At 41.8% G+C, this 22,250-nt stretch overlaps 1 protein-coding gene across 3 annotated transcripts in view; it reads left to right on the top strand.

The window, feature by feature from the left end:
• Window positions 1-9,332: 9,332 nt before the first annotated feature.
• Window positions 9,333-22,250, top strand: part of LOC147427076 (protein IQ-DOMAIN 6-like) — a 61,754-nt gene continuing 48,836 nt past the window's right edge. Inside the window, exons 1-6 of one of the 3 annotated variants that reach the window (XM_086499099.1) lie at window positions 9,333-9,533; window positions 9,715-9,768; window positions 10,289-10,479; window positions 10,757-10,936; window positions 11,584-11,808; window positions 13,001-13,111. In XM_086499099.1, coding sequence (XP_086355225.1) covers window positions 10,405-10,479; window positions 10,757-10,936; window positions 11,584-11,808; window positions 13,001-13,111 — 591 coding nt within the window. In that variant the 5' untranslated portion in view covers window positions 9,333-9,533; window positions 9,715-9,768; window positions 10,289-10,404. The remainder of the gene's footprint in view (window positions 9,534-9,714; window positions 9,769-10,288; window positions 10,480-10,756; window positions 10,937-11,583; window positions 11,809-13,000; window positions 13,112-22,250) is intronic. The other 2 variants (XM_086499101.1, XM_086499100.1) reach the window with 2 other exon arrangements.

Raw genomic sequence — 22,250 nt, 5'->3', positions numbered from 1 at the left:
AAGGGTCACATGAAAAGAGACTGCAGAGAATGGAAAGCAGAAAAAGGCAAAGAGAAAGCTGAAGACCATGGTGAGCAGAACAAGTCCTCAGTGAAGATTCAAGAAATAAATGTGACAAACACTGTTGCAGAGGATGACAGTCTAGTGTCAGGAGACATCTACTTCTTGAAGAATACAATGGACTCAGCTCTTCTTACAGCATCTGATGGAAATGCACTGAGTGACTGGATTATAGACTCAGGAGCATCACTTCATGTGTCTCCAAACAAGGAGTGGTTTACCTCTTATGTGACCACTAAAGATCATGTTCAGCTAGGCAATGGGCAGACATGTGAGATCTTAGGTGTTGGAGATGTTCAATTGAAGTTTCAGAATGGCTCTTCTTTCACGCTGAAGAATGTGAGACATGTTCCCGCAATTACAAAGAGCTTGATCAACACAGGTTTACTTGATGATGCTGGCTACATCACCATTTTTGGACAAAACATGTGGAAGATATCCAAGGGTTCTATGATAGTAGCACATGGAGTAAAGTCTGGAGGACTTTACATGATTTATGTATCAAATGTCTCTAAAAATGTAATCAATGTAACCGAGCAGCCGAACGTTTCTTTGTGGCATAGCCGGTTAGGACATATGTCCAAGAAGGGAATGGAAATCTTGTCTCGTTCTGGTTATTTGCCTGGCTTTTCATTTAATGATTTTGAATTCTGTGAACATTGTCTGTATGGTAAGCAAACACAGCAGCCACATAAGCATAGAAGCAGTAGAAGAGATACACAGTTGGCACTTGTTCATAGTGATTTGTGTGGACCTATGCCTAACCTATCTCTAGGGGGAGCTTCTTACTTTATGACATTTATAGATGATTACTCGAGGAAAGTATGGGTTTACTTTCTCAAGCACAAGGATGAAGCGTTTAGTGTTTTCAAAACGTTTGTGACACTTGTGGAGAATCAGAGTGGCAAGAAGATTAAATGCTTACGCACTGACAATGGTGGAGAGTATGTTTCAAAGGCCTTTCAGGACTTTTGTGAGTCAAAAGGTATAAAACGTGAACTTACTCCTCCTTACAATCCTCCTCAAAATGGTGTTGCTGAGAGGATGAATAGGACCATACAAGAGAAGGTCAGAAGTATGTTGTCTAATGCACAGCTGCCAAATGGGTTTTGGGCTGAAGCTGTATCAACAGCTGTTCATCTTGTAAATAGATCTCCTAGCAAGGTTTTGCAGAAGGATTCAGTGCAAGAGATGGTATGGTCAGGCAAAATGCCCTCATACAAGCATCTCAGAGTCTTTGGCTGTGAGGCATATACTCACGTTCCAAAGGAATTTAGGAACAAACTTGAGCCAAAGAGTAGAAAGTGCATCTTTCTAGGCTATGGTAATTCTGGTGAGATGGGGTACAGACTTTGGGATCCCGAATCCAGAAAGGTTGTCCGCAGCAATGATGTTCACTTTAATGAATCCAAATATCATTCTAAACCAGAGAGGGTTGAGGAGATTAGAAGAGTTGTCTTCCAAGAAGATGGACCTACACGTGCAAGACAAAATGTCAGGGCTCAAGAGGAGCAAGGACAGGATAGAGTGGAACCACAAGTTGTGGCTGAGCCTGAGCCACCTATTGTGCGTAGATCTAGACGTGTCACGCGACCTCCTGATAGGTTTGTTCCATCTATGAACTATGTCATGTTGACTGATTGCAATGAGCCTTCATGTTACAAGGAAGCAGTGCAAATGAAGGACTCCGAGAATTGGCAATTGGCCATGCAGTCAGAGATGACAGCTCTGCATAAAAACAAGACATGGAAGCTAGTTAAATTACCACAGGGCAAAAAGGCTCTACCTTGTAAATGGGTTTACAGGTATAAGATCACCGCTCATGATAGTCAGCCAAAGTACAAAGCAAGGCTTGTTGCCAAGGGCTTTAAGCAAGAACAAGGCATTGACTTTGAGGAATTCTTCTCTTCGGTGGTCAAGATGACTACATTGAGATGCTTTCTTGCATTGGTTGCCATATTAGATTTGGTGTTGCACCAAATGGATGTCAAGACAGCGTTCTTGCATGGTGATTTAGATGTGGAAATTTACATGCAGCAGCCAGAAGGGTTTGTTGAGAAAGGCAAGGAAGATTGGGTATGCCAGTTGTTAAAGAGTCTTTATGGCTTAAAACAATCACCGAGGGCATGGTACCATAAATTCCACAAGTTTATGCTTTCTCAAGGCTACAAACGTAGTGAGCTCGATCACTGTCTATATACAAAGAAGTCTAAGGATGATAGTTGGCTGATCCTTATTTTGTATGTGGATGACATGTTGATTGCTGGCAAGCACTTGGAAGAAATTTCAGCTTTGAAGTCAAAGATGGCAAAATCGTTTGACATGAAAGACATGGGTGAGGCAAATCAATACTTGGTATGTGCATTGAGAGAGACAAATCAAAGAAGTTGATTTGGTTATCTCAAACAGAGTATATTGACAAGGTTTTGCAACGTTTCAATATGGAGAATGGAAAGGCACTGAGTGTTCCATTGCCACCATATGTGAAACTTAGCAAACAAGATTGTCCTGTGTCTGAGGAAGAACAGGCTGAAATGGATAAGATTCCATATGCGTCTGCATTGGGTAGTTTGATGTATGCAATGATTGCTACTCGCCCAGAAATTGCATTTGCAGTGGGAGTAGTAAGTCGATACATGTCAAACCCAGGCAAGAAACATTGGGAGGACGTGAAAGGAATATTGAGATACCTGAAAGCTACAAAGAGTATGCGTATATGCTATGGGAGTTAGGAGCTAAGTGTAAAGGGTTTTACAAACTCAGATTATGCAGGTGACTTAGACAACCGAAGGTCTACGTCAGGGTATGTCTTTACATTGGCTGGTGGAGCAGTATCATGGCGTTCTAGATTACAAGATTGTGTTACTCAGTCTACTACAGAGGCTGAATATGTTGCAGCATCAGAGGCATGCAAAGAATCAATTTGGCTTAATCGACTAGTAACAGATTTGGGAATCAAAGAAGAGATGCCTGTGTTATATTGTGATAGTCAAAGTGCTATACAATTGGCTCGCAATCCAGTTTATCACTCAAAGACAAAGCATGTGGATGTGAAGTATCATTTCATCAGCGAAATGCTCGAGGATAAGCAACTTCAGCTTGTCAAAGTTCACACCACAGAAAATCCTGCTGATCTACTTACAAAAGGACTTCCCTCAGAGAGCTTTGCGCATTTTCGCAAGCAATTAGGTGTAGGGTAGTACATCACTTCTCTACATCTCTTGTATATTAACTTGTATAGTAGCTTCTCTCACACTTAAAGTACCACATTGGACTTTAAATGGGAGGTTGTTGGGGTATAAAGCCCAATGTGGTCGCCCAGGTAAGTGGGTGGTCCGCCAGGTATGTACACATATTCTTTTGTAAAAACCTAATCAGAACTCACTATGCTCTACACATTATAGTAGAGCGAGTTCACCATATCGTCGTGCTCTTCTTCTCGCACTCTCTCTCGCGTCGCACTTCCGCTCGTACTCCTTCATTTACTGATTGCAATGATGAGAGAAAGCTGGGATTGGGACCAAAGAGATATGGTATGGTCCAATCATAGACAGAAGACCCTTTGCACTAAATAGAGATGTCCTTACAAATTTAATTAAAGAGGAGAAACTCGCTAAGGGCCCAACGAGAAAAAAATGGCGATTGTATACTGCAGGGTGAAGGCATCATCCGCGGCATCAACAACGGTATGCCAAAAGCAATACTGATGAGAACCCTTTGAGTCTGATTTCTCGCTACTAGAGATGTTGAGAAGATGACGCGAGTAGAGCTGGGCTGGGGCTATGGAAGATCAAGTGGATCTTGCTACTGGCTGCACATGGGAGCCTTTTTCTTGACACTCGTGTGCTCACTAGGAATCTGTGCTGCTCACAAGAAGGGCTCTAGAAACAGTCAGTTGTTCACTCATAGCTTCGTGAGATCACTCCACACCCCCATGATTGCCTCATTGCTCATACCATCATACACATCTCAGACTCTCGTGGTTCCTGCAGCTCATTGATATGTATATAGTAGTGTACGTGGAGCCAAGATAAATATGCAAAAACCACATGTCACATACACTCAATCACACATGATACATCTTGTACGTATACACACGTTTAGAGAAATAGGGTGAAACATACAAGATTGGAGAGAGAGAGAGAGAGAGAGAGAGAGAGAGAGAGAGAGAGAGAGAGAGAGAGAGAGAGAGAGAGAGAGAGAGAGAGCGATCTTCCTTGTACCCTCAAGAACACCACCCCATACCCCCTCAAAAAGCACCTCTCCTCGAAAGGGCCTCCCAAAACAAGAGGGCATAGTGATGACCGTACATACCCATATTGTTGCACTCTTAGAGGGCTCCCCAATATGCCCTTTAAAAGTGTTTGTAGAGGGTCCTAAAAAATGAGAGTGTGTGCCCCATAGCTTTTCCTTGTTTTATGGCATCCTCATCCACAAAATTTGGGGGGTAACTTATAGTGACTACTGTAGTTTAGGTAGGGCGTGCCTCAACCACCCTCCACATGAAAAGAAACATGATTTGGATAGGCTACATGAGATGAAACAGGTTTGGACGCTACAAATAGAAACTAAAATAAAGGGCTAGAGAAACTCGTGTTTAAGATATGGGGGGTATGGGTGTCATTTTTAAGGGTCCCTCCAAAAGGTAATGGGCCCCAGAACTTGAAGGCGTTTTAAACGGCCTATGGGGTAGCCTATAACTCCCAATTGTAGAGGCCTTTCTTTGAAGTAGTGGGTGGTTTGAGCCTGCTCCATCTATAAATGCACTCTCTCTCTGGGGAGGTTCAAGGTCAAGGTATGAGGAAACTCTTCGTAGCCCCCAAAATCACACACATCTCTCTCTCTCTCTCTCTCTCTCTCTCTCTCTCTCTCACACACACACACACACACACACACACACACACACACACACACACACACACACACACACACACACACACACACACACACACACACACACACACACACATTGCCACAACCATAGAGTTAAGAATGTCAACCTATATACCAAAATGATAGGGCCCATAACCAAGCTATGAGGAACTTATCAATTTTTCAATTTTTCCATATGGTGCTATGATGAAGCTTCACTTGCTTTTGAGTTGTTAGTTTTGGAGTGCATCTCCATTAATTCATAAAAGGTCAAACCCTACAGTCTTCGAAGGTGGAGGGGTTTGTGGCTAAATTGGGAAGTGGAGGAGACATGCAAGTGACCTAGGTTTGTGGAGAGAAAGGGGGGGAAGATATTATAATGTTGAGGTCCTCAGTACAATGAAGAGAACACATCTACTACACTACAAAATGGAGCAGTCTTTGTGTTAAGTAATGTTGCCCCCACAACGTAACGTGTCATGCAAACCCTTTTCCTTTGAATCTATGTCTTTACAATATTTGATAGATAATTTTTCTCATAACGACTTCTCATGTCCAATATGCACCTTTCCTACAAGGTAAAAGGAAAGAAGGCTATATCTAGTGTTTGCAACAGTATTTTTTCCTAGATGGATGGGTTTCCTCCTTGCCCAGATGCCAACCAAAAACACTAGTATAATTTTCTAAATTTGGAGGATTTTTTATCTATTTCCTTGTATATTTTACCAGTTTTTCTTCCCTTTATGTTGGTTTGCAACCGGCTAAACTTGATTTTTGATTGGCTCAAGGATAAGTTGAGGCAAACCTTTCCTGAACATTGGCTGTATCTATAGATTTGGCCTACACAAGGCTTTAGTAAAGTGTTGAATTCTTAAGAGCAATTGTTGGACTATAAGGAGTCCTTAGTATAACGTTGGATTTTTGTGCAATTGTGGACCATTGGATAAAGCTTGTGGATTAGTGCCACATGGAAAAAAAAAAGTTAATATTGCTTCTAGTTCTTTGTGAGAGATGTTGCCATTTGTGTACCTCTCTCCTTAAAGAGTGCCATTGAATATTGAGTCACACACAATCTTCCTAGTCCTCTTCCACCTTTTTTTTCCTCAATTTGCTACAATGCTTTCAAGTGGTTTTTCAAACATAGTTTTTTATGTTTTGGGAATATATTGTAGTCTAAATAGTTTATTGTTACAAAAAAATAATATTTTACTGTGATAACAAATGTTTTAAAAAATTAGTGTCACTTTCTTGTTTTCTCTCACAAAAAAACCATTTATTATTAACTCCTTCTAGTAGCCTTATGTAGGCCATATTGAACTTTCTCTATTAGTACCACATGCCAAAGTTGATTACCAAGAGACATGCAACATCTTTTGTGGGCCATTATAGCTAGACGATGACCCTTGTTTCCTCAAGGATGTTGCCTTCCACATTGCATGTTTACATATGCCAAGCTAAGCAAGGATGTTGCATCCCACATCACTATCTACGGATAACGGCTCAGCTTGGTTTTTGTTAAGCAAAGGTGAAACACATAGTGGCTACACAATATGCAACCTCGATGACCAAGGGGCTTGTGGTTAGTTAAGATTATGTGGATGTTATATTTTGCTCTAAACCCTTACATTTTATTGCTGTCAAAGTGAGGTTTAAGCCATTACAAAAAAACAATACATGGTTTGCTCAAATACATATCCTTCAAGAATTTTCAACATGTTTAGCATCATCTGCTGCCTCTATTTTGCAATGCGACATCTGGAATCGCATCTTATTGATTATGTACGAGCAATTTACCCATAAGGGGAATTCTTTTTTTAGAATAATGGGAGGATGCCTTGGAAAACAAGGCCTTTAGTCTACTAAATGGACGTCTTAACAATCTTGAACTTTTTGTTTGTATGAAAGGTGATGTCTTAACAAGCTGAATAACATAATTAACAATGAAATAAACCTAAGCTATTTGGTGCTCTATCCTAATCTTACCTTTTGATTATGGTATGCAGTTTCTTTTCCACAAGATTAGCATCATTAGAAAGTGGAAGGCACACAATGATCCTCATTTGAGATTGAAGCATTATGTAATGTGTCACCTTCTTCAACACAAAGCTTGATTCAAGTCCCATGGCCATAATATATTATAAGGCTCTTCCATGTTAAAATTTAAGAATCAACCAGCAAACACAGAAAGGAGATTCCGCAGAGACTATGTAGAGAAGATCAACCATAATAATAACCTTAACAATATCATAATCCTTGAGTTTGGAAGAAGGCATTCAGGATTCAAACTATGGTCTGGGGGGACAATAAGCTTTGTTTCAACAAGAAAAACCCTTGGTTCTTGTAAAAGCCATTTCTACACTAGCATTCACCCTCATAAATAGAGTTAATAAGATATCGTCTACATAAATTAGTAACGAGCTTTCATATACATCCTGTTTTCCATCTTGTACTTGACTTGTACATATGGGCTAGGGCCATCCTCCTCTCAATTTTGTACGTTCTCAATCCCCCCCCCGGCCCTACCTATGCGCATGACTGTGCCCTTGCTTGGGCGCACGCGTGTGTGTGTCCCTTTTCATTTACTCTTTAGCTAAAGGGCGTAGACGATTTAAGTGACTTCTTGTTGGTCAAACTTTGCCATCAAAAAGCTTATGGGTATATAAGATCGGGGTCTTAATAGTGCATATGCGGGGTGCATGCATGTCTGTGTGTGTGTGTGTGTGTGTGTGTGTGTGAGAGAGAGAGAGAGAGAGAGAGAGAGAGAGAGAATGGGAGATGAGCACAAGTAACACTAGATGATGGGACATTTGTCAAGTCTTGAACTTAAGACTTGTTACAAAAGAGGGAATTGGGATAATGAGTCTACCACACTTGGAGAGAGAGAGAGAGAGAGAGAGAGAGAGAGAGAGAGGAGCACAAGTAGCACTAAATGATGGGACATTTGTCAAGTCTTGAACTTAAGACTTGTTACAGAAGAGAGAATTGGGATAGTCAGTCTACGACACTTGGAAGTTGGAGAGAGAGAGAGAGAGAGAGAGAGAGAGAGAGAGAGAGAGAGGAGTACAAGTAGCACTAAATGATGGGACATTTGTCAAGTCTTGAACTTAAGACTTGTTACAGAAGACAGAATTGGGATAGTCAGTCTACGACACTTGGAAGTTAGAGAGAGAGAGAGAGAGAGAGAGAGAGAGAGAGAGAGAGAGAGTCGAACAAAACCCCTCCCTCATAAACCTACTAAAATGGAGGCCCTCTATAGGTTGGATGACTTAAAGGTGCACCTAGAGAGCCTGTTGGGGGAGCCCTCTACATGTTTGAGTCTCCTTGTTGACTTTGAAGTAGAGCGTGAGAAGGAATCTATCATCCAAAGCCTAGTGTAGGTTGTCGAGAAAGGGACTTAACTAAGAGTCCAATCCACTTTGCTTTAAGTACACTTCAATATGTGTAATTTCTAAGGAGACACGATTCTTAGCTATATATTAGTGGTTTTTGTGTATTAGTTTTTCTCGAGGATATGCCGAAATGAGGATTGGTTCTTGGGGTGGCTCACAATCACTTGAGCTCCCAAGAAGGAAGGGCTTAGAGGGCTCCCCCATAAACTTGTAGGGCCCATAAACTTTGAAGGGCTCTCTTGCTTCGCTAGAAGGCGTCCCATACAATAGTGAACATTAGGTCTTATAAGGCTCTCCCGTAGGCCCTTTAAAGGGCCTTCAAGAAGTTATTATATAGCCCATTACCTTTTGGAGGGCCCCCAAAAAAGTGACACCCAACCTCCCATATCTCAAAACGTGACTTGCTATACACCTTTATTTTTATTCTTATTCTAGTTCTAGCATCTAGACTTTTTTTCACCTCTTGTAGCCTATCCAAATGCCATTTCTTTTGATGTGGGGGTTGTTGAGGGACCCCCTACCTAAAATGTAGCAGTCACTAAATGTTACCACCAAAGTTTGTGAATGAGAGTGGCATAAAACTAAGGAAAAGCTATGATGCGCACACTCATTTTTGAGTGCCCTCTACAAACGTGTTTAGAGAGTACTCTGTATGGGGGAGCCCTGGCGTATGATGCCTATGTGCTTGTTTCTCTTTCTCTCTTTCCTATATTGAATAGATGGGATAATCATGTACAACAAGTTTGAAAGGGGCACAATAACAATTTCCTCAGACATTTTGAAGTCTGCAAGTTTAAGCACAATATGGGGCACCTCCAAGATTTTTCGAGGGCCGTCCGCAAACGCACGGGTTACGCACCTATGGGAAAGTCTTGGTCCGTGGACGGTCCCTCCTATTACGACGGGCACGATTTGGGTCTCCCAATGGGAGGCTAAAAAGGCGGCCATCAAAGGTCAACAAGATCTCAAATCCTCAACACCATAAGAGAACGCTCTCAAGACACCACTACTCACGAGTCACAAGCACAAAAAAGAGAGAGGAAGAAAAGAGGAAACATGCGCTACTACACTCTACCAACCCAGCGCCACCGCACCCGGGACCCCGCCTCCTCCTCCCGTCCTCCTCCTCTTCTCCCTCTCTTTCGCTTTAAGCTCTCGCTTGTTCCTCAGTAAAGCCCAGTAAAGCCATGCTTTTCCTCTGCCCACTTCAAGGTAAGCTCGGTCGCTCTCTCTCTCTCTCTCTCTCTCTCTCTCTCTCTCTCGCTCGCTCGCTGCCCATGTTCATTTCTGTCTCCTATGCACCGTACTCAAACGAATCCTGCATAAGTCAGCACGCTCTTTGCTGAGATCTTTGAGATAGCGCATCAATCCAATTGGGCTTCTGCTTTTCCAGGCAAGAAGACCATGCAAGGAACTTGATGTCAGGCATAATCATTCAGCGAAAATTGTAAGAATACCACTATAAACTACAATCTATACAGAAAAAGTATAATTGTGATTGCAACCTAGGGCCAAAAATTGCATATATTTCATGTATAACTTGCAGAACATTCGTTGACTCCTTATTTTTCCTTGTGCATTTCACAAATGCAATGATTCTATCACCATGTTCTTTGCAAGGCCATCCAGTGCGCAAATTTGTGGACACCTTTTAATGATTGCATGTTGGGTCTGATTCGTGTATACGCATACACTTTTGTCTCAATTATTGTATTAGCATAGCAAGCATGCCTTCTATGCCTGTTCATTGCATCAATCTATATAATCTTATTATACCAATTTGTGCTTGTGGATGTACAATAGGAAGGCACAATTTGTGTATATCTCAATGGACTCTTACCTCTTCTTCGGACCACTCCCTAATGATCAGACATAGTGATCAGAGTGATGCTTTCTCCTTATAGGAAAGTGTGTGCGCATCACACACATGCGAAGCTAATTTGAGTTTTTTATTTTACCTTTACTAGAGTTCTACAAGCTTATTAGAACAGTTCATAAAGGCATGTGCTCCCAAATATTTGGTCGAAGGGTGGACTGTTGGTGATAGGGCTTTTTCTCCCCTTCAATGCAACATCTAAGCTAGATGGGTGCCTCCAAAAAGTGGTTTAAAACGATCATAAGGATCAAGTTATCACCTCCATCAAAGACTGCGAACAGTGTAAGTTTGTGAGGCTTATGTGCTCTCTCTAAAGTCTTTTGTTATTCGTTGCAGCAATGTGTGCACATGCTCCTGTGTTCCTCGAGTACAATGTGAAATGTTCGCTTCATCTTTAGCGGGTTGGATATATGTAATCAATAATGTACATTTCTATGAGAACAGCTATGTATTATGTTCATTGTAATTGTCTTGAATGGCACGTACTGTCTATATTTGTGATGAATCACATGACAAGCTGCTACAGTTAGATTTTATGGTGTGATTCTTGTTGGAACAGGAGGTAACCCTTCATAAGAAATCTAGCCGATGGAACCTGTTGAACTCTTGTCGTGTTATTGATAAAGGCTCAATACTTGGAGGTGACGATGATGACGACGTGGAAGAAGTTGTGTTAAGCCAGGCTGAACGAGAAGAGTGGGCTGCTATTCGCATTCAAACCGCCTTTCGTGCGTTCTTGGTTAGTTCAATTTGCCTTGTGTCCTGTTTCACGATCTTGCTGGTGTATGAGAATATTCTTGTCCTTTACATAAGTCTATTCTCTTTGCTCAAGGGTAGCTTGTGTATTGTACCCACATGCTTCTGTTCGTTATTATAATCCTGTTGTTCAACTTTCTTGATTGCAACTGTGAGTATGGGATTTCTTTGCTTGTATCCATTCTCGAAGTTTTCTTTTTTCTTTTTAGCCCTGACTATCTATAAACGCTTAAAAAATGGACTTCACTATGTATCATCAATCATTATAATGCTGTCCTATTGATAGCACGAGGTAGTAAGCATGCGACAAGTTGTTGTTTTCTTCCAGATAAATCTCAATGCCACCAGGTTTTGGTTCTATATTAGTAAGTTGGTTCTTCTTAACAACAAATTTAATGGTCAAATCTGATTCAGTAGTCTCTCTGAGTGGTATGTATGCATATATATCTTCAAGTAGGTTAGTTGTACAAGTCTTACATCATAAAATGAGGATAAATGCAAGTCATCTTGAGGATGTTATCTGAGTCTGTTCTTTCTGGTTCATTTTGCAAAAGCTCCATCCACCCTTTAGTATAAGAAGTTAAACTGAGGAATGGTACTAAAAATATTGTTGATGATGGTTGTGAATAGGCAAGGAGAGCACTTTGTGCTTTGAAGGGCCTTGTCAGGCTACAGGCAGCTATTAATGGGCATAATGCCCAAAATAAATCAATCGGAAGTCTGCGTTCTATCCAAACGTTTGTAAGAATGCAGGCACGAATCCGTGCACATCGCTCATTAAAAGCCAAAGCTGGTCAAGGAGTACCACAAAAGATATCAAGCAATACAGCAGATTCTCAACAAGCTGAAATTGAGGTATTTAGACATCTTTACATTGACCCCATGAGAAACTTTTTTAATTGCCTTTTTCTTTTGGGTTTTTTGAAATAAGTAGACTAAGAAGAAAAGAACAGTTTCTGGAAAATTTTTCGCTGAGTTTGTGTAATTATTCCTTTTAACAATTTAAGAAGAGATGGACATCTGGTATGAGTTAAGGCTTATCTGACCATGCTTGGACCCAATAATAGAGCACAAAGTTGAGAGGCTTTGGTATTTTCGAAAGCAGGATTTCAAATACACAAAGGGAAAAATCAAGAAATATACACCTTTGCGTGGAATAAGCTAGGTGTTGAGTGGAATTTCTATGAGGGGAATTTGAGCTCTTCGCTCAATTACTTTTTGAAACTGCCTCTTGGTTATGAAGTTGAAACAGGTCAAGCAGAGTTTTGAAGGAATTTTTTGGTACTAATTTTTGTTATGAAGCTTTGACACTCTTGGGTTCAGCTCCGAATTATTGAAGTGACGGCGAGGCTCGCATGTGCAATGTGCTCTTGCCTAATAGTCACTCGGAAAAGAGTAGATTACAACCTTTTATGAGACTATGTAGGGAGATTCTCTCAGGAATATTGGCCTTTGGGAAATCCCGTTCTTTGCTTCTTAAAATCCTTTTTTAACAATGAGGATTGTTGTAGCGCATTTGCTGCTGAGAAGAAACAGTGTGAGAAAAAGTACACTTGGTCATTGTTCTCAATTACACACAACTTAGGTATTGTTGTGGTGCTACAAGGTACCTCTGGAAACTTTAAAAAGCTGTTGCCTTTGCTAAGGAGTAGAGTAACCTTGTTGCCGTCGATCACTATCTTTACTCTACAAGGGCCTAGGTCAAACTTCAATCACAACCTTGTATTCTGCAATTATCATAGGGATCAGCAGTCTATGGCGCCTTTGGTTTCATGGGGATTGCAGCTCATTTTCAAGCATCAAATGAATTTGTCTCTTGAAGTAAGTTGCTCAGAGACAGGCAGAACTGAAAGGCTTTTTGTTTTCTAGATCATATATAAGCACATGTATTCTAGCTTTACGAATATTACATTAAATACACCATCGAGTTGTTGGAGTCTTGACTTTTAGGTTTTAGAAAGTGTAGTCCAATCTGTTTACATATTGCCTCATCCTGTTTGCGTGCATAACATGGTATCCTCATCATTCAGAGTCTTGTTTTCCGTAGGATTGGTGTCATGCAATCGGATCAGTTGAAGAGATTCAAGCTAGAGCACAACAGAAAGAAGAGGCTTCAATCAAGCGAGAGCGTGCCCTGGCCTATGCTTTCTCAAATCAAGTAAGCTACTTACTGATAAAATTTGTTTGAGCTGTGTTTTTGTTAGTGAATCACAAACATTTTCATATTGAACTGCGTAAATTAGCAAGAATAACATGCTTGTGGAGGGAGCCACCTGTATGGCTTGAGTGTCTCTTTGAGGACAGCGGGCCTTAACAAGTTTTCCCTGAATGATTCTTAAAGATTTTATACATCAAAATGGGATGAAATCATAGAAATATACAGGCTTTGGTATTAGAGTATGAATATCCCAAAAGGTATTACATGACAATATAAATAATAAAAGAAAATCTTGCTGCAAAAGAATACAGGCAGTGGAATTGATTGTAGGTGATAACTCAGGATGAGTGCTCAATACGTACACAAGGTTCCTTTTAATTCATGAGAGATTGTGCAATAGACAAAGAGAGAGATTATGTGAGTGATAGAAAGGCCAAGAAGACTAATACAAGAAGGGGTCCCAAACTCCCTCCAAGGGGCCCCCTCTCTATTTGCTTTAGATTGCACAAATGCTGATACAATGGACATAGATGCTAAGATGCTGATGGGATCTTGCGGTAGATGCTTGGTTTTGAGAGGCTAAGGGATGAAAATGCAAAACGCTAGTGCACTTGACTTGGATGTGCAACTTGATGATGTCAAGGGTGCTGATTGTGGGCATCTGAAGATGCTAATGAGCACGACGACTGGATTCTGAAAACGCTGTGTTTGGGCTGAAATCTACTAACACTAGGGTTCGGTTGTAGTCACCAGTCTGATCCAGGCATAGGCCGAAAAAACACTGGTGAATTGTCACAAACTGTTGACATGTCAAGTCATTGAAGAACGGAGCTACCGGACGAGGGGCCTAAACCCTAAGCGGAAGAAGATGATGTGGCAAACTGTAGGGAATTCTGGATTTCGTGCTGGCTTGCTGACATGGCAGACTGTACGGAATCCCGCACTTCACGTTGACTGCAGACGTGGCAGATTGTACGGATTTTCGTGATTTGCCTTGTCTGTTGTTGACATGGCACTGTACGAATTTCCGTAATTTGCACAGACAGCTTTTGGACAAGATTTGTAACATTTATTGGCCTAATAACTTATGTGTAGCGGAAATTAGCATGAACATAGTGGGCATTTCATTAGAATAGATTCCTAATGAGAATTACAAGAGTGCTTGGGTGGAGAGAGCAACAAAAAGCATAACACCTAGTTAGATAGCATCAACAATACTTTCAAAAGAGAGAGAAATTAAGCTATTGACAACAGTTGAGGACCAGATTTGCATGGAGCCGGTCCCCCCTCCAAAAGGCTTTGTATTATGGTTTCTCCCATCAAGAGAGACATTGTACAATACAATTCTTTGTGTTCCTTCAATACTAGCTAGTGCAATGAAGATGGAAGCTTCATACACCAAGCAAAACACTTAATCAAACACAACTTGAATTATCCCCGTTCTTAGACCCAAGACCTCACACACCTTCGAAGATGGTGAGAGCTAGCAGGGTATGAGAGTAGATTGAGAGGAAGAAGGAGTATCTTACGAGAAAGATGTACATCTCCTCACATAATCACTCATATTAGCATAGCTTAGCTTAGTAATTAGCTTGGTAGAGAAGATGAGCATGCATTGTAGCTTGGCTCTTGGTTGGATTTGCATCCACATGCCAAGAGAGTGTTGATGTAGGCTTCTATCTCACAAACTTGGAGTAGGTGATGAGCTCTCCATTAAAGCTTGGGAGGAGATAGAGTATTCTTCCTTCACACATGGTCAAGTGTGAGTGTGTGTGTGTGTCAATGCCAAGCAAAAATCAGCCCCCTCTCTCTCTTGGGCGAGCCCTTGTTGCTAATTTGGTCTGGCTTTTGCCTCATTGGACCTCCCCAAGTCAAGCCAATGGGTATTAAGCAGCATAAGTGATAGCCTTCTGACATGTGTCCCCCTTTCCCCTTTTGTGAGAGCTTTAGGTAATTACATAATTAAACTAAAATCTCATTGGACCCCTTTGCCTCCTGGCCAATAGAAATCAGGCAAGCCATGGGGCTTCTGAATGCTCATTGGACCCTTTGGGAGACTGCCCAATAGTCTTCTAGGAGACTTAATTCTCATTGGTTTCTTTTATTAAATGTTTTTAAATTAATTAAACTACATTTACTCTAGCTTAATTCTCATTGGTCCACTTCAAGGGTCTTCCAATAGGAATTGGGCACACCTTGTGGGCATCTGGCCTAGGGAGCTGACATGTGTCCCTCATTCCCTTTGTGTAAAGGGAGCCTGTGTGTGTGTGTGTGGCTTTCTCTCTCATCCCCTACCTTTAGGGCTCGCCTCCTCCCATGTAGGGATGTGCAAAGACTTTTAGGGCACACACAAAGCATCCAATTTTCCCTAGGGTTGACCTTTGGACACAACCTTTGAATTTTGGAACCTTAGCATTTTGGAAGTCTTAATGGGCTGAACCTTAGGGTCTTTTTAGCCCATTGTTGCACATGTCTCTTTTGCAGATGGCCCCCCCTTTGGATCCCTATTTTCCCTCCTTTGGATCCCTACTGTGGCCGGTCTGCTAGCTTAACCAATATTCTAGCTTTTTCTCCCTGGGCACTTCCCCACATTAAATGATCAGTTTGATATGAGAAAATCATTTAGGAGAATTAGATATTGATTATTATGACAAGATGCTTTTGCACGAGATGCTTTTGAGTTTAAGGCTTTTCATGTAAACTGCTTTTGGGCGGCCTAGGGCCTTTAAATATGAGGGGTGCTGACGTGGCATTGTATGGATTTTCGTAATTTTCGTTGGCATCTTTTGGACAAGATGCTTTTGCACCAGATGCTTTTGAGTTTAAGGCTTTTCATGTAAACAGCTTTTGGGCCTAGGGCCTTTAAATATGAGGCCATGGGATCATTCTTTGGCATGCTTCTGGATGAAGGTACAGAGCGTGGAGTACCAGCTTGTACTGTGTTGATGCAATATAAAGAAATACCGAAAGGGGCGCCAAGGTTTGGGGCCAATACTCTCTGGGGTGAAATTCTGCCACTCCGTGTCGCGTGTCATCTCTCTCTCTCTGTCCCCCCCCCTTCTCTCTCTCTCTCTCTCTCTCTCTCTCTCTCTCTCTCTCTCTCTCTTCTCACTCAGTTCAGTTGTAACAAACTTGGACACGCCAAGTCAAGATTCTACCGCGACACATGAGAGATTCACTTCAAAACACTACAGAATCAAAAGAGAGGTGACACGGCCCGGCCTAGTTCCGTGCCCAGAGGTATTGGCCCCAAAGACTGGCGCCCCTTTCGGTATTTCTTTTTATATTAATCTTTGAGCAAAATACAACTTTCTCCGGGTGCTCGCTCTCAGACTCTGCATCGAGATGCTTTGCAGAGTGAGCCTCCTTGGGTCAATTTATAAGTTACAAAGGGATGCCAAAAGCAGAGCCCCCAAAAGCAGTAAATCAAAAGCAGTTAACTCCAAAAGCCAGTGCTGCCAAAAGTAGGAGCAAAAATCACGAATTTCGTACAGTTTTGACACGTCAGCAGCCAGCGTGTTTTACGACAGTTCGTACAGCTAGCGCTTTCCAGGACTCCGTACACACTGCCACGTCAACCGGTCAGCGTGAAATGTGGACGCCCGTACTGGTTGCCACGTCATCACTTTTTGCAGTGTGTGTCCGGGCACTGCCACATCATTAGTTTGTGACATACCCCTCTCTTGAAAGAATTGTAATCGCCCTCGATTACGCCTGCAAAACAGACAGAGGCCATAAACTGTCTTAGTAGAACTATTACAAGTGTCACAAAAACATTTTGTGAATACAAGTTTTCAGGAATATCGATGCCTATCCAAATGCCAGGAAGGTTCCTTTTCATATGCTTTGTCTTGTAAATCACCATTCAAGAAAGAAAAATTCACTTATGGCTGATAAACAAGCCATCTGTGATGAGTTTCTAGAAAAAAAACTGAAATTTTGAGGCCGTTGGTAAAGTGAGATAATTTGCTATCTTGAATTCCATTGCCCAAAAACTCTTTCATGAGACAGTGGCAAATCATGTGATGGGAGAAAAGGTCTTCCAAAGTCTTCACCTTCTTTCTATGTGTTGCTAAATTGGCTTTATCTAACATAAAAATAATTCTAAATGAATTATTGGATTTATAAGTGAGAGGGTTTTCTCGCTTGGAACACCAAGAAACTAATTCTAAATGAATTATTGGAATTTTAAGTGAGAGGGTTTTTCTCACTGGAGACATCCGAGTACAGAGTATTCCTAGTGCGTCATTCAAAGTAATGACGGGAGCACTGTGAACGGGAATATCTGTAAGGCCACCAGGAACGGGTACTTCTGATGCGTCACATTGGATGGGTGACAGGGAGCATCGGAAAGAAGTATCCGACCAGCCGGGAACGAACATCTCTGATGCGTCATAGGATGGGTGACATAGAGCATCGTGAAGGGGATTGTACCGTAAGTTCGGTAGGAAAGGACTAGGTGATGGGTATTCCTGATGCGTCACAAGGTGGGTGACGGGTGCATCGGAAAGGGGATATCCATAGTCGAGAGGAAATCCGAACTGGAAAAGAGGAATACGCGTAAAGACGCAAGCACAAGAATAAAGATGGCTTCTGAGAAGCTTTTCTTAAAAAGCGGAATATTTTAACGAGTTTTCCGGGAAGAGCAAACGCTTTCCCGCGAGGAATCTATGTTTGCATTGCATTCGTGCAGGCGGTTGCATCCAGGGACGCCTGGGAAGTGCTGTGAAAGCATTGTTTTTAACTTATAAGGTTTTATTGAGTTTTTGGACAGGTTCAGACCAATTTTAAAAATATGCCGACCGTCCACTTAATAAGTGGGCTGACACTTAGAAAATAAAGCAACAAAACCTAGCCAGTGAATTCTCTCTCCCTATTTCGGGTCGAACGGATAAAAAAAAAAAAACGGTCGCGATCTCTCCGTGAGCAGCTATTCGTGCCGTGGTGAAGGAGCTATAAAAGCACCACAGGCCCTCATTGAAGGGGGTTGCCAGTGTCAGCAAGAGAAGACTCTGCCGCCAGAAGATGTGAGAGATCGCGAGACTACGAAGCACGGAAGTCGCTTTTCTCGCGCAAGAGCGACAGGTACCTATTGTGGATTCGCCATACGAATTGTTGTCGTGTGTTTGCGTGTGTGTTTGCAGGTACTTCATCGCGAAGAAGGCTTCGGCCTACGCTTGGGAATTCCGGAAACGGAATTCGGAAATTGTTTGCGGAGTCTCACCTCCGAGTACAGATGGAAAAAGGATTGAGAGCTTGTCTCTCAGATTTCCCTTACGGGAAGGAATGACCATCGAGTCAGAGATTTAGAACGGAGGGGTTTTCTCCGGTTCTTGTGCTTGTAAAACGATTCTCCCTAATAAAGAATACTCTTTAAGGGGGGGGACCAGCCCATCTTCTGGTCCCTAGTACTGTGTCGATCTTCTCTCTCTCTCTCTCTCTATTTATTTCCCTCTATATCCTTTGGCTTCAATATTAAGTGATAAATTCTATTTATCCGAGTATATTTTATATTGTTATGCGCTCCCGTTTGTGACAGTGGTATCAGAGCATGGTCTCCTCTCTTTCTCTGTAAAGGAGGACGACTCTGGGAAGATACGGGAAGAAGCCATGACAAGCCAAGAGAGAAGTAAGCAGGCGGAAACCTAAGTCCTGCAGGAAAAGCTCGCAGAGTTGGAAAAAAAATTTCTCTCTGCAAGAAGTCGACACAAGACTTGGGATTCTCTGAGAAGGCGACAAGAGCATGATGCTCAAGAACCTAGAGTATCCAAGGAGGAGAATTCTCAAGATCCTTCAGAATCCAGAAAATATCCATGAACATCAAACCATAACCATAGCCAAGAAATCCCGTTATTTCGGGAAGGATATGAAGAAGGTCTTTAGACCTAAGAACACTCCAGTGAAGTTTGATACTTTTGATGGAAGGGAAGATGTCCTGAAAGCTACTGCTTTTATTCGACAGTTTGAAGTTGCCTTTGCAAACTGCAATATCTGAGAAGCATCGAAGGTGAGGTATTGACCTCAAGGGGATTGCAAGTACTTAGTGGTATACCAAAGCTCTGCAAGGAACTTACAACAAGACTTGGATTCAATTCAAGGCTGAATTTTCGGACAAAAGTTTTTTCCTCTACACTTTGAGGAAGGCATCTAAGAAGATTGGGATCAGTTTGCCCAATAGGAACACGAGCGAGTCAAAGCAAGCAGTGGTTCACTCTTGCCAAGGTAGCTCCATTCTTGATCCTCTCTAAGGAAGGAAAGATGAACATATTCAACAAAGGACTTTTGCCCGAATTTTGTAAACGCATCTGCAAGATACTTTGCAGCAGATAGTGGAGTCAGCAATAAAAGCTGAAAGTGTACACCTTAGTGTACATAGAATACAATCCCCGCAGTGGGACGAGAACCATTGAACGCAGAGACAAGGAATTTTTGTTACCTCTCCTCAAAGGATACATTGCTATTCGGAGAAAGTTTGGAGTAAGGGAATTCAATCTAACTCCTGAATTCTTGAATAGAAGACCCTCAAACTCTAAGTGAGAGGGCAGGTCTTTGATCAAAGTTACATCTTTGAGGAAATAATAAAGTGCATGGTGCTTGTTTGCTCTTTTGCACGAGGTATGGTTATGTCTGACCAGGACTACTCACTCTCGAGTGTTTATGAGAGTAGGATCAATTTGAAACATTGTTTTCTAAGATGAATTGGTTTGCTCAACTAGCCGGAAGGTCAACTACTGATTTGGTATCCGGTAATTCTCGAATAGATTACCTGCTACCGTGGGTAGGAAAATTATGAAGGAACCATTCTGAGCTTTTTCAGCAGAGAAAAGCTTTCATTAAGCTTGAATACTCTTTAAGCCCACACCCTCTACCCGGGAAGGGAAGATATGGTAGTGCTTTTCGCACAAGTGAATGAACACTCTCTTTACGAGGGGAGGAAGAAGCGATGACTACGACCTGTGCTCGAGGAATCCAAGGGTTGAAATCCTAGATTATTTGATGAGCGGGTTTTGCTCTAAGATCAAGCCAAGGGATCGTCAAGTTGAGCGTCTTCGCTCTAAGGATCTTACGAAGGGAAGGTAATTTCCCAGGCTCATTGAAACTTATGTACACCTTTGGGTACATGGATAACACACGAAGATGCAGACCTATGCTAAGGTGGGTCATCTACCAATCGAATTTTTTTCTGCTAAACGGAATGAAATGAACCAACTTCCTTTTCAGGAACTGGACGGGAGTTTGTTATACTCTCTTGAGCGCCTTTTTGCGCGCAAGGATATTCTAACACGAGAATCTCTATTTGAGATGTGTTCGGTAGAAGGAATTCGAGTTTCTCTACGGAGAAGAGGTTTTCTGATGTTGGTTGATCATTTGAGTACGCTATGTGCTTTTACCATTACAGAGCAACTTTTGGTTGCGGTATATGTTTCTCCATGAGCGGGTCAAGTAGCATTTACACGCTGCTGGAATAAATTCGAACTATTCTGTTCGTAAGAATATAATTCGCCAACCGTTTCAAAATGGTAAGAATTACATATGGGAGAACATCCCTGAGAATCAAAGAGGGTTCGCTCTATTGTGAACTAGGTTTGAACGTACGTTCACAAAATGCTATGGCTAGAATCCTATCTGCCTGAGATTTTGCAAATCGTCATTGATGCTCGCAAGGTGAATCATTTTTTATGATTTTGTAAGGAAGAGACGCTAATGGGCGTCGGGAAATCACTGCTAGTGGTAATAACTTGCAGGAGGAAAAGATTGGAAGGAAGTGCCGCCGTGCACAAAGAATCTTCAGATTGGAACCGTCCGCCTACGTTGAGCGACAGCCCGAAACAAGACCCTTCTTTAAGGTGATCGCAAACTTTGTTTGTGAAAGAAAGACATCGAGCTTAATGCTCTATGACTTGAGCATTCCCTATGTGGGAGGACACAAGAGGTTTAATACCCTCTAGACTAACAGCGCAGGATTATGCGCAAGGATAGATACCTAGATTGATTTCTAGGAGGATTATTCTTCTCGGGATTGAGAAGGTGGAATTGAGTTAACAGATTCTTGGAAAGACGCGAATGACGAGTTCTTACATGGCTCGTAAGTTTAATGAATGGTGAAGGATATCCTCGAGGTACTAGAGGAAGGACATGAACCGGTAAGGTAAGTATTGAATTATTGAATTTTTGAATTTCTGTTTAGTTTAATTTTTAAGTTCTCTTTTGAGAAAGGACTAGCTCAACTCACCATAGAGCAAGATTTGGAATCTTTCCAGTTTCTCCTCGGCAGTTCAGTTGGACCTCTACAGTTGAGGACAACTGTTTATAAGTGAGAGGGATGTTGCTAAATTGGCTTTATCTAACAGAAAAATAATTCTAAATGAATTATTGGATTTATAAGTGAGAGGGTTTTCTCACTTGGAACACCAAGAAACTAATTCTAAATGAATTATTGGAATTTTAAGTGAGAGGGTTTTTCTCACTGGAGACATCTGAGTACAGAGTATTCCTAGTGCGTCATTCAAAGTAATGACGGGAGCACTGTGAATGGGAATATCTGTAAGGCCACCAGGAACGGGTACTTCTGATGCGTCACATCGAATGGGTGACAGGGAGCATCGGAAAGAAGTATCCGACCACCCGGGAACGGACATCTCTGATGCGTCATAGGATGGGTGACATAGAGGATCGTGAAGGGGATTGTACCGTAAGTTCGGTAGGAAAGGACTAGGTGATGGGTATTCCTGATGCGTCACAAGGTGGGTGACGGGTGCATTGGAAAGGGGATATCCATAGTCGAGAGGAAATCCGAACTGGAAAAGAGGAATACGCATAAAGATGCAAGCACAAGAATAAAGATGGGTTCTGAGAAGCTTTTCTTAAAAAGCGGAATATTTTAACGAGTTTTCCGGGAAGAGCAAACGCTTTCCCGCGAGGAATCTATGTTTGCATTGCATTCGTGCAGGTGGTTGCATCCAGGGACGCCTGGGAAGTGTTGTGAAAGCATTGTTTTTAACTTATAAGGTTTTATTGAGGTTTTGGGCAGGTTCAGACCAATTTTAAAAATATGCCGACCGTCCACTTAATAAGTGGGCAGACACTTAGAAAATAAAGCAACAAAACCAGCAAGCGAATTCTCTCTCCCTATTTCGGA

Source organism: Adiantum capillus-veneris, chromosome 24, assembly GCF_014529385.1.
Source record: "Adiantum capillus-veneris isolate H3 chromosome 24, ASM1452938v2, whole genome shotgun sequence".
In the NCBI taxonomy this organism is placed as follows: domain Eukaryota; kingdom Viridiplantae; phylum Streptophyta; class Polypodiopsida; order Polypodiales; family Pteridaceae; genus Adiantum; species Adiantum capillus-veneris.
The sequence above is the reverse complement of the archived record's forward strand: the minus strand, read 5'-3'. Positions and strand labels throughout refer to the sequence as shown.